The sequence below is a fragment of the Helianthus annuus genome, chromosome 7, assembly GCF_002127325.2.
Source record: "Helianthus annuus cultivar XRQ/B chromosome 7, HanXRQr2.0-SUNRISE, whole genome shotgun sequence".
Lineage (NCBI taxonomy): Eukaryota > Viridiplantae > Streptophyta > Magnoliopsida > Asterales > Asteraceae > Helianthus > Helianthus annuus.
The window spans coordinates 133,554,680-133,570,490 of record NC_035439.2 but is presented as its reverse complement, the minus strand read 5'-3'; the positions used below and the strand labels follow the sequence as shown (position 1 = coordinate 133,570,490).

General features: G+C 35.9%; 2 protein-coding genes across 2 annotated transcripts; both read left to right on the top strand.

Moving 5' to 3' along the window:
* The first annotated feature begins 417 nt into the window (after nucleotides 1-417).
* LOC110868637 (protein KINESIN LIGHT CHAIN-RELATED 2) lies at nucleotides 418-5,352 on the top strand. The gene is made up of 3 exons (XM_022117865.2): nucleotides 418-686; nucleotides 2,158-3,896; nucleotides 5,064-5,352. The coding sequence occupies exons 2-3, from the start codon at nucleotides 2,182-2,184 to the stop codon at nucleotides 5,236-5,238; spliced, it is 1,890 nt and encodes a 629-aa protein (XP_021973557.1). The 5' UTR covers nucleotides 418-686; nucleotides 2,158-2,181; the 3' UTR covers nucleotides 5,239-5,352.
* A 3,037-nt stretch (nucleotides 5,353-8,389) lies between these two features.
* Nucleotides 8,390-13,146, top strand: LOC110868638 (protease Do-like 1, chloroplastic). Its single transcript, XM_022117866.2, has 8 exons — nucleotides 8,390-8,858; nucleotides 10,191-10,313; nucleotides 10,437-10,608; nucleotides 10,693-10,730; nucleotides 11,507-11,705; nucleotides 12,090-12,242; nucleotides 12,655-12,789; nucleotides 12,887-13,146. The coding sequence occupies exons 1-8, from the start codon at nucleotides 8,461-8,463 to the stop codon at nucleotides 12,962-12,964; spliced, it is 1,296 nt and encodes a 431-aa protein (XP_021973558.1). The 5' UTR covers nucleotides 8,390-8,460; the 3' UTR covers nucleotides 12,965-13,146.
* Nucleotides 13,147-15,811: the final 2,665 nt, after the last annotated feature.

Here is a 15,811-nt window from a genome sequence, read left to right as displayed (position 1 = left end):
CCTTTAACTTGCATGCAATGCAATGGTTTAAAGCCCTCCTTTAAACTATAGCGCCCCCTTTTAAACTATATTCACCTCGATCCCCTCAATTCTGCTCGTTAGCGTGCTGGCGGAAGGGCGCGCCCCGGGGCGCTAAAACAGGTGAGGTGGCGTTAAGCCACACCCCTGGCCTAAGTATTGATGCATATTTAATATTATGATTCTTTGTAATTTTATTTATCACCTCATAATAAATTTGGATTCTTCGTAATTTTTATTTATCACCTCATCGTAAATTTGGTTGGAGGGCGATAATCAAGTAATCTAACAACTAAATTTGTGGTAAACATTTCTTTCTATTTTTTATACATTTCAAACCAACGGTCGTTTCTTTACCAGAATCCGTATATATAAACTCACAAACAACAAAAAAAAAACCCGCCAACCGAATAAAAGCGATTGCGAAAGAAATAAAGAGCGACGGTTGCGGAGACGGTGGTTGTGCCGTAGATCCTCCGTCGTCTTCCACCACCGTTCTCGTCTGTAATTTCACATCCATCTTATCTTCATTCCTCATCATTCATTTCATAATCTGCACAACAACAACCGTTTTCTGCATCCTTCTAGCTCTGTATTCTGTATCGGTCTTTGATTGCAGATCTACACGCGGAGGAGATCAGAGATTATTATTTGAGTGAGATATCAAGGTATATTTCGGTTCAAAGTTCCATTTATGTTGATTACAGCTCGTATTTTGCTAACCTAGGTCATATTTACCGGATTTATTATCGATCATTGTGTCTAACTGTCTATGCTATTATGTATTTGAACATGCATAGTTTTGGCTTTGATTGTTGATATTGATACGATATTTGTTCGTTTGTTGTATTGAATTCGGTTCAGTTTATGTTGATTAGAGCTCATATTTTGCTAACCTAGGTCATAGTTTCAGGATTTTTCATCGATTGTCGTGTCTATGTTATTCTGTATTTAATCATGTATAGTTTTTGTTGATATTAATATGATATTCATTTGTTTGCTATTCAGTATTTGAACATGCATAGTTTTGACTTTGATTATTGATATTGATACGATATTCGTTCGTTTGTTGTATTGAATTCTGTTCAGTTTATGTTGATTAGAGCTCATATTTTGCTAACCTAGGTGATAGTTTCAGGATTTTTCATCAATCTTCATGTCTATGTTATTCTGTATTTAATCATGTATGGTTTTTGTTGATATTAATACAATATCCGTTCGTTTGCTATTCTGTATTTGATCATGCATAGTTTTGGTTTTGATTGTTCATTTTGGTTTTGATTGTTCATTTTGGTTTTGGTTGTTGATATCGATACGATATTCTGTTTTAGAACTTGTAGTGTTTTGGTTTTGATTGTTGATATTGATAGGATATTCGTTTGTTTGCTACATTGCTGTTCATAGTTTTTACTTAACTGAAGACTTTTAGAAGCAGTTGTATTGAATAAGCTTCAATTGTGTTGTTTAGGGCTCTTATTTTGCTACCTTAGGTCATAATTTTTCAGGATTTTTTCATCGATCAATGTGTATATGCTATTTTGTATTTGATCATGCATAGTTTAGGTTTTGATTGTTAATATTGATACAATGTTCATTCATTTGCAACATTTCTGACTTTCTGTTCTTAGTTTTTACTTACTTGAAGACTTTTAGAAGCAATTGTATTAGGGCTCTTATTTTGCTAACCTAGGTCATATTTTCAGGATTTTTCATTGATCATCGTGTCTATGCTATTCTGTATTTGATCATGCTTAGTTTTGGTTTCAATTGTTGATATCGATACGATATTTGTTCGTTTGCTATATTTTTGTTCATAGTTTTTACTTGTCTGAAAACTTTTAGAAGCAATTGTATTGGATTCGGTTCAATAATGTTGATTAGCTCTTATTATGCCAATCGACGTCATATTTTCAGGATTTTTCATCGATCATCATGTCTATGTTATTCTGTAATTGATCATGCATAGGTTTGGTTTCGATTGTTGATATTGATACAATATTTGTTCGTTTGCTACAATCCTGTTCATAGTTTTTACTTATATGAAGACTTAAGAAGCAATTGTTTTGAATTCGGTTCAATAATGTTGATTAAGGCTCTTATTTTGCTAACCTAAGTCATATTTCTGTTCATAATTTTCAGGCAAATCACATTTTAGGAATAAAAATGTCGAAATCTGGCTTGCACTCGAGTTCACTTGGCAACCTTTCCTTGCTCCATAAAGACCTGTTCATCATTACACCACCAAGTAGTCCATTGAGCACACGAGAACTCGACAACAACATAATCGATTTAGATCAAGTCAGCCCTCTAGCAGCCGACAGTTACGAGCAGTTATATCGTGACGCCTTTAATTCACAAAGCCAGAAATTTATAACCAATAACCTTAAAACTAGTACTCAGAAGAAATCAAACTTATCTTCAACCGTCAAAACACTTCCATCTCTCAAAACGGAAAAGCCGAAAGCAAGAACTAATTCATTTCATGACAATAACCAGAAAAACCACCCTCGTAAAACCGGAAATAGTAGTTTAAAAGTATCGAACGGGAGAGAAGAACCAGCATACTTAGGGCCTTACTTACTTAAACAAACGCGCGAGTTGTTATCACTAGGGGAAAACCCGAAGAAAGCTCTTGAAGTGGGTGTAAGAGCAATGAAAGCGTTCGAAAACAGTCGATTTCAGAAGCCAAATTTGGAGTACGTCATGTGTTTGCATATCGTAGCCGCATTGTACTGTAGTTTAGGGCAGTACACTGAAGCGATTCCGCTTCTAGAACGTTCTATCGAGATACCAAACACGGGTTCAGGCCAGAAACACTCGCTAGCTAAATTTGCGGGGTGTATGCAGTTAGGCGATACGTACGCGATGCTCGGACACGTTGAAAATTCGATATTCTGTTATACGGCTGGTCTGGGAATCCAACGACAGGTTTTGGGTGAAACCGATCCGATATTTGGAGAAACGTGCAGGTATGTAGCGGAAGCTCATGTTCGTGCGATGGAGTTTGACGAAGCTAAGAGGTTATGTCAAACGGCTCTCAACGTTCACAAAGCAAACGGTTCAACCGCTTCTGTAGAAGCAGCAGCCGACCGAAGACTTATGGGTCTTGTTTGTGACGCCAAGGGTGAATACGAGGCTGCACTCGAACATTACGCGTTAGCCAGCATCATCATGTCGGCAGCAGGTCAAGATTCTGATGTTGCAGCGATTAACGTCTGTATCGGTGATGCGTACTTATCACTAGCCCGTTACGACGAAGCGGTTTTCGCTTATCAAAAAGCGTTAAACGTGTTCAAGGCAACGAAAGGAGACAATCATCCATCTGTCGCTACAGTTTTCGTACGTTTGGCTCAACTTCATTACAAAATGGGGAAGTTTCGCGAGTCAAAATCTTACTGCTTAAACGCACTGCGGATCTACGAGAACCCGATGCAGGGAAGTTCTAACGACGATATTGGTAACGGGTTTATTGAAGTTGCGGGTATTTATGAATCCATGAATGAAGTTGGTGCAGCGGTTAACTTACTGAAACGGGCGCTTAAGGTTTTGGGTCAAGACGACGGTCAACTGAGCACGCTTGCGGGTGTGGAGGCTCAAATGGGAGTTTTGTATTACATGATGGGGAGTTATTTGGACTCGTATGGTTATTTGAAGGCGGCTGTTTCGAAACTACGAGTGGTTGCGGAGAAGAAATCGGCTTTGTTTGGTATTGTTTTGAACCAAATGGGATTGGCTTGTGTTCAAATGGAGTTGTTTGATGAGGCTGTTGAGGTTTTTAAAGAAGCAAAGGGTGTTTTAGAGGTGGAATATGGTGCTAATCATTCGAATACAATCGCGGTTTATAGTAATCTTGCTGGAACTTATGATGCAATGGGCAGGTATGAAATTGAATTTTGAGTTTAAAGGTTTCTTGATATTGTTTTGAACTAGTTAATTTCTCCCATGGATAGTTGTCAATAGCAAATAGCTATAAATAGCGACAAACTACATATATGCTACGTATCAGTAGTGACGAAATAGCGTCCGCTATTTCATGTTTAGCGACAAAGTAATAGAAAATCCTAAGAAATATTTTATATGTATATTCTATCAAAATACGCTATCTTTCAATGTATATTTCATCTAAAACGGTTCTTTTCTCAATCGTGAAAGAAATAATTAACCCTAAAGGGCATCACTATTTATATTTATCAAAAAACAATTACAGAAAATGTCGTTATTTGTCGCTAAACACCTTATGGCGCTATAGCGAGCGTTGTAGCCACTATTGACAACTATGCTCCCATGTGATGCGTCGGAGTGCATCTTACAAAATAAACATTGTACTTACAACAAAATGTACCCCGTGTAACCAAAACGTAAAGCTGTAACATGTCAAAAAAAGATATTAAAATGTGTTTTACATCGATCTGTTGGTTTCGGTACCAGTAGTGCAAATATGCCAGAAAATTACCAAACCGATTCATATCGAAACCGAAAACCATAAAAGTGAATACCTATGCTGATCAAAGCACGTGTGAAAGTCGTTTACAATACCAAAAACATACATCGGAATGTTAAGAAAAACAATTAAACATAACTGTGTATTTAACATTTTTTTAAATTAACGAAAAAAAGTTATTAGAGAAAAATAAAATTGTTATATATATAGGAAAGTGATCATTTGAAAACTTAAAAAATACTAGAAAACTTTGAGAAAACCACATTAAAACAAGATTTTTTTTTTTCTTTTTTCATTCTTTTTATATGTTACTATTATTCGTAAAAATGAAAAAGAAATTAAAAAAAATATATGTAGATCGACGAGCTACATATATGGTAGCTCGTGAACTACATATATATACCTCTCTGCGTACCTTCGCAAGCTACATACATATAGCTCATCAATCTACATATAGTTTTACATTTTAATTTTTATTTCTACAGAACTAACCTTATAATTAAACAAAATGAAAAGTGAAAAGAAAAAAAAAATGGATTAATTGGTAGTAGTTTTCTCGGTTTTCAAGTTAAATATAATATGTAATGTTTTGGAATGGATGCAGGTATGAAGAGGCAAGTGAGATACTGGAATATGTGGTGAGGATGAGAAAGGAGAAGCTGGGAACAGCAAGTTCAGAAGTGGATGATGAGAGAAGAAGACTGAGGCAGTTATTAAAAGATTCAGGCAAGGATTTAAGCAAGAAAGATATGTCACTTCAATTTCTGCTTCATGATTAACAACAAACACACTTCACTTGTGTCTCTCTCTCTCTCTCTTTATTTAAAAACCAATCCAAGATTATAATATCAAATTTCGGTTATTTATTTCTTGTTCAAGTGGTTTTGTAATCATATGATTTGCCCATAGATTTTTTATTATATATTGATTTGGGAAAGTTACAACCATTTCATTGAAATGTGATAATACAACGAACTTAACAGAATAATTGAACGGTAGTCGTGATTAGTTGCTTAAGCTGTACTCATTAGTTAACAACCAATTAACAGTAGTGTTAACAATCGAAGTCTCCAAACCGAAGCAAGTCGATCTTTTTGTTTAAGATCCGATAGTTTGGTTCATGGTTCGGTTTGCACAGTTTGACAGTTTTAACGGTTTGGTTTTGTTTGAAGGCACGCCCACTCATATTTAACTAATAAGCGTAAAAAAACTAAATTTAAATTTTGTAGCAGGCATCCAAAGGTGCCTCACAAGTCCCAACAATCGCAAATTCTAAGGTTGAATAGTCAAACCATATAAATCTCTAATTGCAATTTGCTTAGGGTGTACAGTGTGGTATTCGGCAAAGGGCGGCAAACGTGTTTGCCGATCGGCAAACACCGCCGCCGACCCAATGCCGACGCGGCAAGGCAAACAGATCGGGGACAGCTTGCCGACTCGGGGAAGAAGAATATTTGGAATGTGGGCCAAGTATTAACGGTAATATTGCCGTTACAAATAAAAAAATATTTTTTCTTTAAAAAATTAAACTATAAATATCAAACCAAACCATAACCAAATACCTTCAAATATATACCCAATCAAACCCAAAAATACCACCAATTCTTCCCAAACATTTACAAAACAAAATGGCGGATGAACTCCCGTTATGGTTCCCACCCATGAGTAGCGACAATTCATCCGATAGTAGCATTCTTTTTTTTTCAAAATCTCATCGAAGAAGCCGAACTTCAAGACACAGGCACATCTAACCAAAGGAAATATATTGAACGTCAACGTGAGGAGGGGCATGAGACACTCATGGCGGATTATTTTGTCGAAAACCTGAAGTACAACGAAGATATCTTTCGGCATAGGTTCCGTATGTCGAAACGTTTGTTTCTAAAAATTGTGGCCGACGTGGAAGAGAACGACCCGTGGTTTGAAGAGGCCCCCGATGCGCGAGGTAGGAAGAGCTTTACGCCGTTGCAAAAGGTGACATCGGCTATTAAACAGCTCGCAACTGGTAACACTCCAGACAAGAACGACGAGTACTTGCATATGGCCGAAAGAACTTCCCACGAGTGCCTAGAATATTTTTGCGACACGGTTTGCAAAATATACGGTCCGGAGTTCTTACGTAGACCGACAAGCCACGACATGACACTTTTATACCAAGCTCATAAGGAAAAACATCACCTTCTAGGTATGTTCGGTAGCCTTGATTGCACCCATTTCGTTTGGCGATTTTGTCCGACAGAGTATTGAGGCCACTATATGTGAGGAGATCATCGATACCCAACTGTTATGCTCGAAGCGGTTGCTTCTCAAGACTTATGGTTTTGGCATGCTTTTGCCGGTCCACCGGGTTCTCAAAACGATATCAATGTTCTACAACAATCTCCGTTATTTTTAACGCAACGAAATGGAACCGCGCCAAAATGTCCATTTTACGTTAACAACCATTTATACAAACGTGGTTATTTGCTCGTGGATGGAATCTACCCTTCGTGGTCCGTGTTTGTGAAGTCGATCCCTTACCCTCACGAAGTAGACCAAAAGAAATTTCAAGAGGCAACATGAGGCGACAAGAAAAGACGTCGAACAAGCTTTTGGTGTTATGAAGGCGAAATGGGGTGTATTAAGTCGACCGATGCGAGCAAGATCCGTTAAAAAAATTAGGAGTGTTGTGTACACGTGTATTATTTTACACAATATGATTTTGAAAGATGAAGGAAAGGCGATAGCACCGGTGCACATTCGGGATCCTCCGGTCGAGCCCGCTCTAGACGATACGGTGTTGGGCGAGTTGATGGATGAAGACACGTACTGGAGACTAAAACACAATCTCATAGATCATCTCGTAAGTCAAGATTTACCCCACCTTTTGATCGATTCGGACGAAGACTAGTTTAATTTATTTCAAGTTAATGTAATTTTATTGTTTTTGAATTAAATGTAATTTTAATGTTTTTAATTTAATTTATGTAACTTTATTGTCTTTTAATTTAATGTATTTAGTCTACATTTATTAACTTAAATATTCTAGATTACAAAAAAATAAAAAATAAAAATAAAACTTTACCACTTTAGCAAGTGTTTAAACCATTGCCAACATTTTTCAGCAAAGTTTAAACACTTTTGACTGATTGATATGGCGCACTCTGATTGGTCGGTTTTTTGGTTTGCCACTTCAAAGTGTTTAACCACTCCTTACACCCTTACAAATCCTTACCTAGTGCTTTAAATATTGCTTAAAAATCCTTACCTACTTCCTCTAAACTACCGGTGTGGCTTTACCCGTTTTGGCCTGGCACTATTTTGATCTAACCCATTTTAAGTTCAGGTTTTCGCTTAGAAGTATAAATTTTATCAAAATTTTCATAATTTTTATACGTATTGACCCCCCCCCCCCCAACGGTCAAACTTTACCGAGATGTAGATGAACGCATATCTGGATTCTTAGATGTAAATCGAGCAAGATGTTCTGTTTACAATGATCTACGACTATGTGTTGTGTGCTTGCGGGAGGAAGTCGTGTGTACCAAAAGTCTAAGAAACAACATAAAGTATTTAGATCGAGTGCCGAGTTAGAGTATGAATCCATGGCAGATGTCACGTAAAAAAGGATATGGTTATCTGTCTTTTTAAAAAACTTAAGGTTGTTTCTCACTACCCGATGCACCTACTTTGTGGTAGACAATTAGCTATACAACCAAGAATCAAATATTTAATGAGATGGCGAAACACATATAGGTCAACTGCGAATCGCCAATCGCAACACACATTCAAACAAACCCTCCATCTATTTAACAAATTCATACGAAATCACAATTTCAATTTACATGAAATAAAAATAAAACTAAAATATATGCATACAAAACACTTCAAATTATTTACTATTATGTGAAAATAATATATTTAAATTAAATTACTCTAAAAATATTAAAAAGGTTGGAACAGAAATAATAACAGAAAACTAAAAGTAGCTAGCAAACTCTGGAGCTCACTGAGCAGCAACAATGGCTACCTGTTCACTCATTTCCTCAAACACATCTTCTTCTTCTCAAACTCTCCACCTTCCTTCAACTAACTCCACTCTACTTTCTCTCTCTAGAACCTTCTCTCTCCGCACACCTCACACTCACCGTCGCATCTCTTCCATCACCACCGCTACCTACTCTCCGGCACCGGAATCTCACCGGAACTCCTCCTCCTCCGTCACCAAATTCCTTGACTCCTGCTTCGTATTTTGCACTTCTGTAGCACTCTCTGTTTCTGTATTTGTTACAGATGTAGATACAGCTGCTGCGTTTGTCGTCGCTACGCCTCGGAAGTTGCAGACGGATGAACTCGCTACTGTTCGTCTATTTCAGGAGAATACTCCGTCGGTTGTGTATATTACTAATCTAGCTTCTAGGTATGTTGTTGATTACTTGTTCTGTTTCTTACGGATATTTGATTTGTGGTCTTTGTTGTGTTTGTTTGATTAGGTGGTATTATTGAATGGTTATGTTACAATATATAGAGATCACAAGTAAGCTTAGAAACCTGATTTAGTTCCTGCTCATACAGTCAAATACTAATAATAATATAGTCCAATAATAGACTGGAAGAGCAGAATTAACTGGAAGATTAGACTAATAAAAACAACAATAATAACCCTAAAAGATACGGTGTTCGGTTTCAGTCCAGGAGTTCTGCCAAAAGTTTCATAATCATGCATTCTTTAAACCATAATTTTCAATGAGTGACAATCCACAATTTTGAGTGATCGCGTAGTCCTGCTGCAAGCGATGTAGGCAGTGCGGCGCTAATGAGTGGTGCGGCTGTGGTGGACTGTAGTCCTATATTAGGGTGGCGGCAGTGGCTCGGCTTTGGTTATTTGTGTGTGTGATGCACTGGTGGTGGTAGAGAGATTACAATGGTGAAATACTGAATGAATATTATTGGATGGTTATGTTACAATATATAGAGAGAGATTACAATTTACAATGAACCTAGAAACCAAACTGAACCTGATGCGCCCGTGGGCTCTTGTAAACTAATAAACTCTACTATCTAATAATACTAACCATAGTTGTTAATGGCGAATAGCGATAAATAGCGGGCGACTATTTTATAAATAGCCATACGCTAGAATTTTTTTTTCATTTTTTTAATATGTATATTATATCAAAATACCCTGGTATATATGCTATTTTACATGTATATTTAACAAAAACCTAAAAATCCAGCTATTTTATAGCTATATTTAATTGCTATTTATATTAAAAAAACAAAAAATAAATAAAGTGTCGCTATTCTCGCTGTCCATCGCTACAACCCTAATAGCGACACTATACCTATACGCTACGTAGCGTGCTATAGTGATCGCCACGATCGCTATTGACTAGTATGATACTAACAAACGCTATTAATAATATAATGCAATAGTGAGATGATCAAATTATTGTGCATAATTGTTTTTTAATACTAATTCAAATTGTTTGGACCTTCTTTAACTTTAACTGTAGCTTTCTATGATTGGTTACATTAGATCGTTTGAAAAATCTAATGTTGTGATGCTAAAATTGGTCATCTGGATCTCGTGGAATGAACCAGAATGGTGATAGTAGTTTCTGATTAATTCAGTTTGAACAATATAATGTTATGATTCTAAAATTGGCAATCTCGATCTCGTGGAATCAACTGAGATGATGATATTAGTTTCTGATAAATCATTTTCCTAATAGAATATTGTGTGGTTTAGGCAGGATGCGTTTACTCTGGACGTGTTGGAGGTGCCTCAAGGATCTGGATCAGGCTTTGTCTGGGATGACAAAGGCCATATTGTCACAAATTATCATGTTATCAGAGGGGCATCCGATCTTAGGTTCGTTACTTTCCGTATTTCCCTCATTTCAATAAAAATCTCTATCTGAGTTATGAATTTGGTCTAAATGACTATGAAACACGAGTTTTTCCGCTAACGTTGAGTTGACATATCTTTGTTCAGGGTAACTCTTGCTGACCAGACCACTTATGATGCAAAAGTTGTTGGGTTTGACCAAGATAAAGATGTTGCAGTATTAAGTATTGATGCACCAAAAGACAAATTGAGACCCATACCAGTTGGCGTCTCGGCTGACTTGCTTGTTGGCCAAAAAGTGTTTGCTATTGGAAACCCAGTGAGTATTGTATTCCTTCCTTTTTACTCTTGGGCCGTGGCCCGTAGGTGAATTAACGTCACATTGTTGGTGTTCCTTGTGCAGTTTGGGCTCGATCACACACTCACAACTGGCGTTATCAGGTATAACACTGGTGCCACAAACTCACCATTTATACATTAAACTCTTGGTGTACATCAGTTATTATAAATAACAATTGTGGAACGGTTTTTTACTGTAGCGGTTGTCAAATCAGTGTTTCTTTTTCTTTTTTTTTGGTTTTTGTTTCTTTTTTGTACCTCAATCCCTCAACGTTCTGCTTTGTCACTTACACTCCTTTAGCTTTATAAAACCCTTGTAAAGTGTCATTTTGACCCCCTCGAGTTTTACGTGCTTTTTTATGTACGTGGGTCAAATATAAAAACGTTTTCGTCCTTATTTTTATGTATGTTTTCGGTTGGTCTATGTTTTGTCGTAAATTTTGTTTGAAACAAGTGGGTCAAATATAATACGTTTTCACTAGGCGGTATAAATTCAAATTACTTTACGCTTCAACATTGCCGCAATGCGCGGTACTGTTCTTTATCTTAAATAACACTATTTTCTTACATACTTTTTTTTAGCACATTTTGGTATAAATCCACATTGGTTTACGTTTTGACGTAATTCTTTTCAGTAACAAGTCAGGTCAAATATAATACATTTTAGTACTTATTTTTATGTCCGTTTTCAGTTCGTCTACGTTTTGGTGTAAGTTTTGTTCGGAAACGAGTCGGGTTAAATATTTAACAGTACAGATTCTAGTTATTTTAAGTTTAGACGCTGCCGCAACGCGCGGCAGGCCAAATACTAGTTAAAAATATTTACAGATTTTGTGAGAATGTAATTCTTATAAAGCGTCTGTTTTCGTTCTTTATAGTGGACTAAGGAGAGAAATAAGCTCTGCGGCAACCGGGCGTCCAATCCAAGATGTCATCCAGACAGACGCTGCAATCAACCCTGGTAATAGTGGTGGCCCGCTTCTTGATAGCTCCGGAAGCCTTATTGGCATAAATACAGCCATTTACTCTCCATCGGGTGCATCCTCTGGTGTCGGTTTTTCCATTCCAGTCGATACAGTGAGTTATACTGCTATACGTTTTTAATGTTTCAATTAAAATCTAGAGTAAAGACGAATGGTCACTGTGGTTGACTAAATTTTGGATTTGGTCGGTAGCTTTCTAAAAGTACACGAATGGCCCATGTGGTTTGCACTGTGTAACGCATTTAGTCCCCAACTTTTTCCAAAGGTCCCTGTAGTTTGCACTTTGTAACCCATTTAATCCCAAACTTGGACTTGCTGAAACCCTTAGAATTGTTAGCTGGGGACTAAATACGTTACAAAATGCAAACCACAGGGACCATCCATGTACTTTTGAAAAGATAAGGACCAAATCCAAAATTTTGGTTAACCACATGGACCAACTGTGTACTTTTCTCTAAAATCTATTTATTTTTTCCAGGTAAGTGGAATTGTTGACCAATTGGTACAATTTGGGAAAGTAACACGACCAATTTTAGGAATCAAATTTGCACCCGATCAGTCAACCGAACAACTAGGAGTCAGCGGAGTTCTAGTCTTGGATGCTCCTCCCGACGGTCCAGCTGGAAAAGCGGTAATTTTTTTATTTTTTCACTGTCCTGTTTTACCAACTGAATTTTTACATTATGGTTTGACTAAAGTACAAAGACAGTCCCTGTGGTTTACCAAAATTTTGGATTTGGTCCCTAGCTATTTAGAATTACATAGATAGTCTCTGTGGTTTGCATTTTTAACGCATTTAGTCCCCAACTTTGTCAAAAGTACATGAATGGTCCCTGTGGTTTGCATTTTGTAACGCATTTAGCCCCTAACTTAGACCTAATAAAACCTTTAGATTTGTTGGCTGGGGACTAATTCCGTTACAAAGTGTAAATCACAAGGACCATCCGTGTACTTTTGAAAAGCTAGGGACCAAATCCAAAATTTACTCTAATGGTTTTCACTTTTCACTGCTTATTTTTAACCTGAGTAAAATTAATTTGTAGGGTATGTTATCAACAAAACGCGATGCTTACGGCAGACTTATATTGGGTGATATTATAACATCCGTAAATGGCAAGAAGGTTGCTAATGGAAGCGACTTATACAGAATTCTTGACCAATGCAAAGTCGGTGAAACCGTAAGTTCACATTTAAACTCTCAAATCTAGATATGATAGTGGTAATTGTTGATATACAAGAAATATATGCCTAAAGGAATTGATGGTTAACTTTCAGGTTACTGTTGAGGTGTTGCGTGGCGACCGTGTAGAGAAGATACCTGTGGTGCTTGAACCAAAGGCTGATGAAACATGATTATTTGGAATAAGGTAAGTTGTGAAATTATTATATACTTAACAAATAATTGTATGCCATTAGGCCCATTATTATTGGACTCACATGTTAGTGCAATGAAAGAAACTCAATAATATTGCATGTTTCAAAATTGTTGATGTTTTGTTGAAATTGGTGTAATAGTTAGGTCATGTTCGGGTTCACATGTTTAACTCATTTAATTACACAAGTTGACCTATCAACCTGTTACAGTTTGATTACAACTCTTTTACATCCTACCAAGTATCAAACTGTTGGAGTAGAATCAAATACAAACCACATTTTGCATACAAACTGTAAGAACCATTTAAAAAGTGTCATGTGGCATCCAATCAATTATAGGGAAATGATAAAATAATATCCTAAATAATATCAATTATATTGAATTCCCTGTAAATATGCTAACAAACAATTAATTCTTTATTTGGATCTTCCTTTTGTTTTCAATGTGTTGATTAAGAAAAGTGCTGATATCATTCAAATATGTGCTAAAATCAATTATCTTGATTAATTTTCATGTGCTAATATAATTCAAAAGTGCTATTTTTATGTATGTATTGTTTTGGTATGTGCTAATTTAACTTTTTTTAAGTGCTAGGATCTGTTCTTACAGTTTGTAGGATAAATATGGTTTGTACCGGAACCAACCCCCCAAATTGTTTAACTCGTATGGATAAATCAGTTACACAGGTCGTTTTTGAGTTACGCAATGTTTTTGAGTTACATAATTTTATGTATATCCGGGATAGTTGATGTCTTTGACAAGAATAAGTATAGAGGTTGTGTTTGGGTTCAATAAAGCGGTCGCCTTTACATGAATGCACATGTAGTTAATTGTCTAGCATGTGAATTAAGTTGAAATAATAAGGCCTGCTCAAATTTGCCAATGAAGATATATGCAAGTGCTCTGCATCATTGAAGTCTTTAATCTTAATATATCAAGTGAAGACGTACTTTGCTGAATCTGCGGTGGTTATGCTGGTCAATAGTGGTGATGTTTAACTAATGGTTGTGAGTTGGTATGATTTGAAGTGATTCTTAATTATTAAATAAAATAATAATAAGTTAATATTAAAAGAAATATAATTAAGAAAAAATGATATCACGGGACAGATTGGGCGTGAAACCGGTTGCGTATATAATAATACTAGATTAGTTTAGATAAGAGTATAAGACAAAGAAAGTTAATGACTTTGAGGTCAACAAGATTTTAGGATTAAAATTTAAAATTCCATGCTTAAAAGGGTTCGAGGATTGAAAACATAATTTAGATAAACAATTGCACAATGATACGTAACACGTATAAACATTATGAAATTGAAAACCCAGCTATAACGCGTATAAGGTTAAGCAGGCCTATCAATGTTAATGTTGCTGGAAATAAGATGGAAGCACAATTCACTTTCAGATATATTCTCTTGGTATACATAATATATCTTGTGGCTCGATCTATGTTTTATTTTTACTACCATGTATTTTATTGTATAAAGCATATATACAACAAAGTGCCTAGTACAACGTTTTATTATAAAGGGTCGGGATTTAGAGAAAACGGTGAAAAGTGTGAGAACGGTGAGAACGATATTGGTGGTGACATGTGGCATTGATGCTAAATTACACTAAGGGGTAATATTATCAAAAAACCCACTCACATGAACTGGGTGTTCAAATAAAACGCCATAAAAACACACAATTCAGAAAAAAACGCCACGAAAATACCCAGTTAAAAAACGTCATAAAACACCCAGTTCAGAAAAACGTCATGAAAATACCCAGTTGAAAACGCCATAAAACACTCAGTTCAGAAAAACACCATGAAAATACCTAGTTAAAACGCTATAAAAACACCTAGTTCAGAAAAACGCTACGAAAATACCTAGTCTAAAACGCCATAAAACACCCAGTTCAGAAAAACGTCATAAAACCCAGTTAACTTTTTTTTGAAAAGTATATCAATAGTATACTCGTTGGAAAGATAAAAAAAACGCTAAGTTTTATGGTGTAATTTTTTTCGAAAAATAATCACGTATAAAAAAGTTATTGTCGTTTAAATATGATGGAGGAAAACCGGAAAATGGCATGTGATTAGCATGTGCACCTTTGTTTGTATCTTCCTATTTTACCCCCTGGTAGTTTCAAGGTCCTATATTATTTACAAAAATGTCACCGCATCAATCTCAGCCACAAACAACTAAAATCTTGTGGCTGAGAATCGTTCTCACACTTTGAGGCGTTCTCTCCTGATTCTGTTCCTTATTATAAAATCATACGATGCGTACGAGTGAAACATAAGGTATATAACAAATCTCGATATTTTAGTGTATGGTTCATTAGTATTTCTAATTCTTTAAAGTTTATGACCTCTTTAAAATTTAATCTTATTCCCCCTTAAACAATAAGCATAATATTTTCATCTATATAGTTTAGGTATTCTAATAATTAATTCTTTTGGTCTTACATCTTAATTAGGGTTGTAAACGAACCGAACGAACAGAAATGAGGTCAAGTTTGTGTTCGTACGTTAAGGAAATACAGATGTTCGTGAACTATTTGCGAACACATGTCGAACACAAGTTTATGTTCGTGTTCGTTTGTTAAGGAATTTTAGTTGTTCGTGAACACTGATCACGAACACAAACAAACGCAAACGAATATTAAACTTGAAAAAAACACACTATAAACACCATATGATAAATCAAGTTTAGCTAACTTAAAACATAATTATATAAATTTACTTAGATACATCTCAAAAAATGTCTTCAGTGTCCAACTTCTTTATATGTTTAGATAAGGGTCTATATTTTATTTTTTAAAATATAAGCATTAACT

Coding starts and splice junctions, on each gene's coding strand:
- LOC110868637 (XM_022117865.2), top strand. CDS start 2,182: ATGTCGAAATCTGGCTTGCACTCGAGTTCACTTGGCAACCTTTCCTTG. Junction 3,897..5,063: donor ACTTATGATGCAATGGGCAG/GTATGAAATTGA, acceptor GAATGGATGCAG/GTATGAAGAGGCAAGTGAGA.
- LOC110868638 (XM_022117866.2), top strand. CDS start 8,461: ATGGCTACCTGTTCACTCATTTCCTCAAACACATCTTCTTCTTCTCAA. Junction 8,859..10,190: donor ATTACTAATCTAGCTTCTAG/GTATGTTGTTGA, acceptor TGTGTGGTTTAG/GCAGGATGCGTTTACTCTGG. Junction 10,731..11,506: donor CTCACAACTGGCGTTATCAG/GTATAACACTGG, acceptor CGTTCTTTATAG/TGGACTAAGGAGAGAAATAA.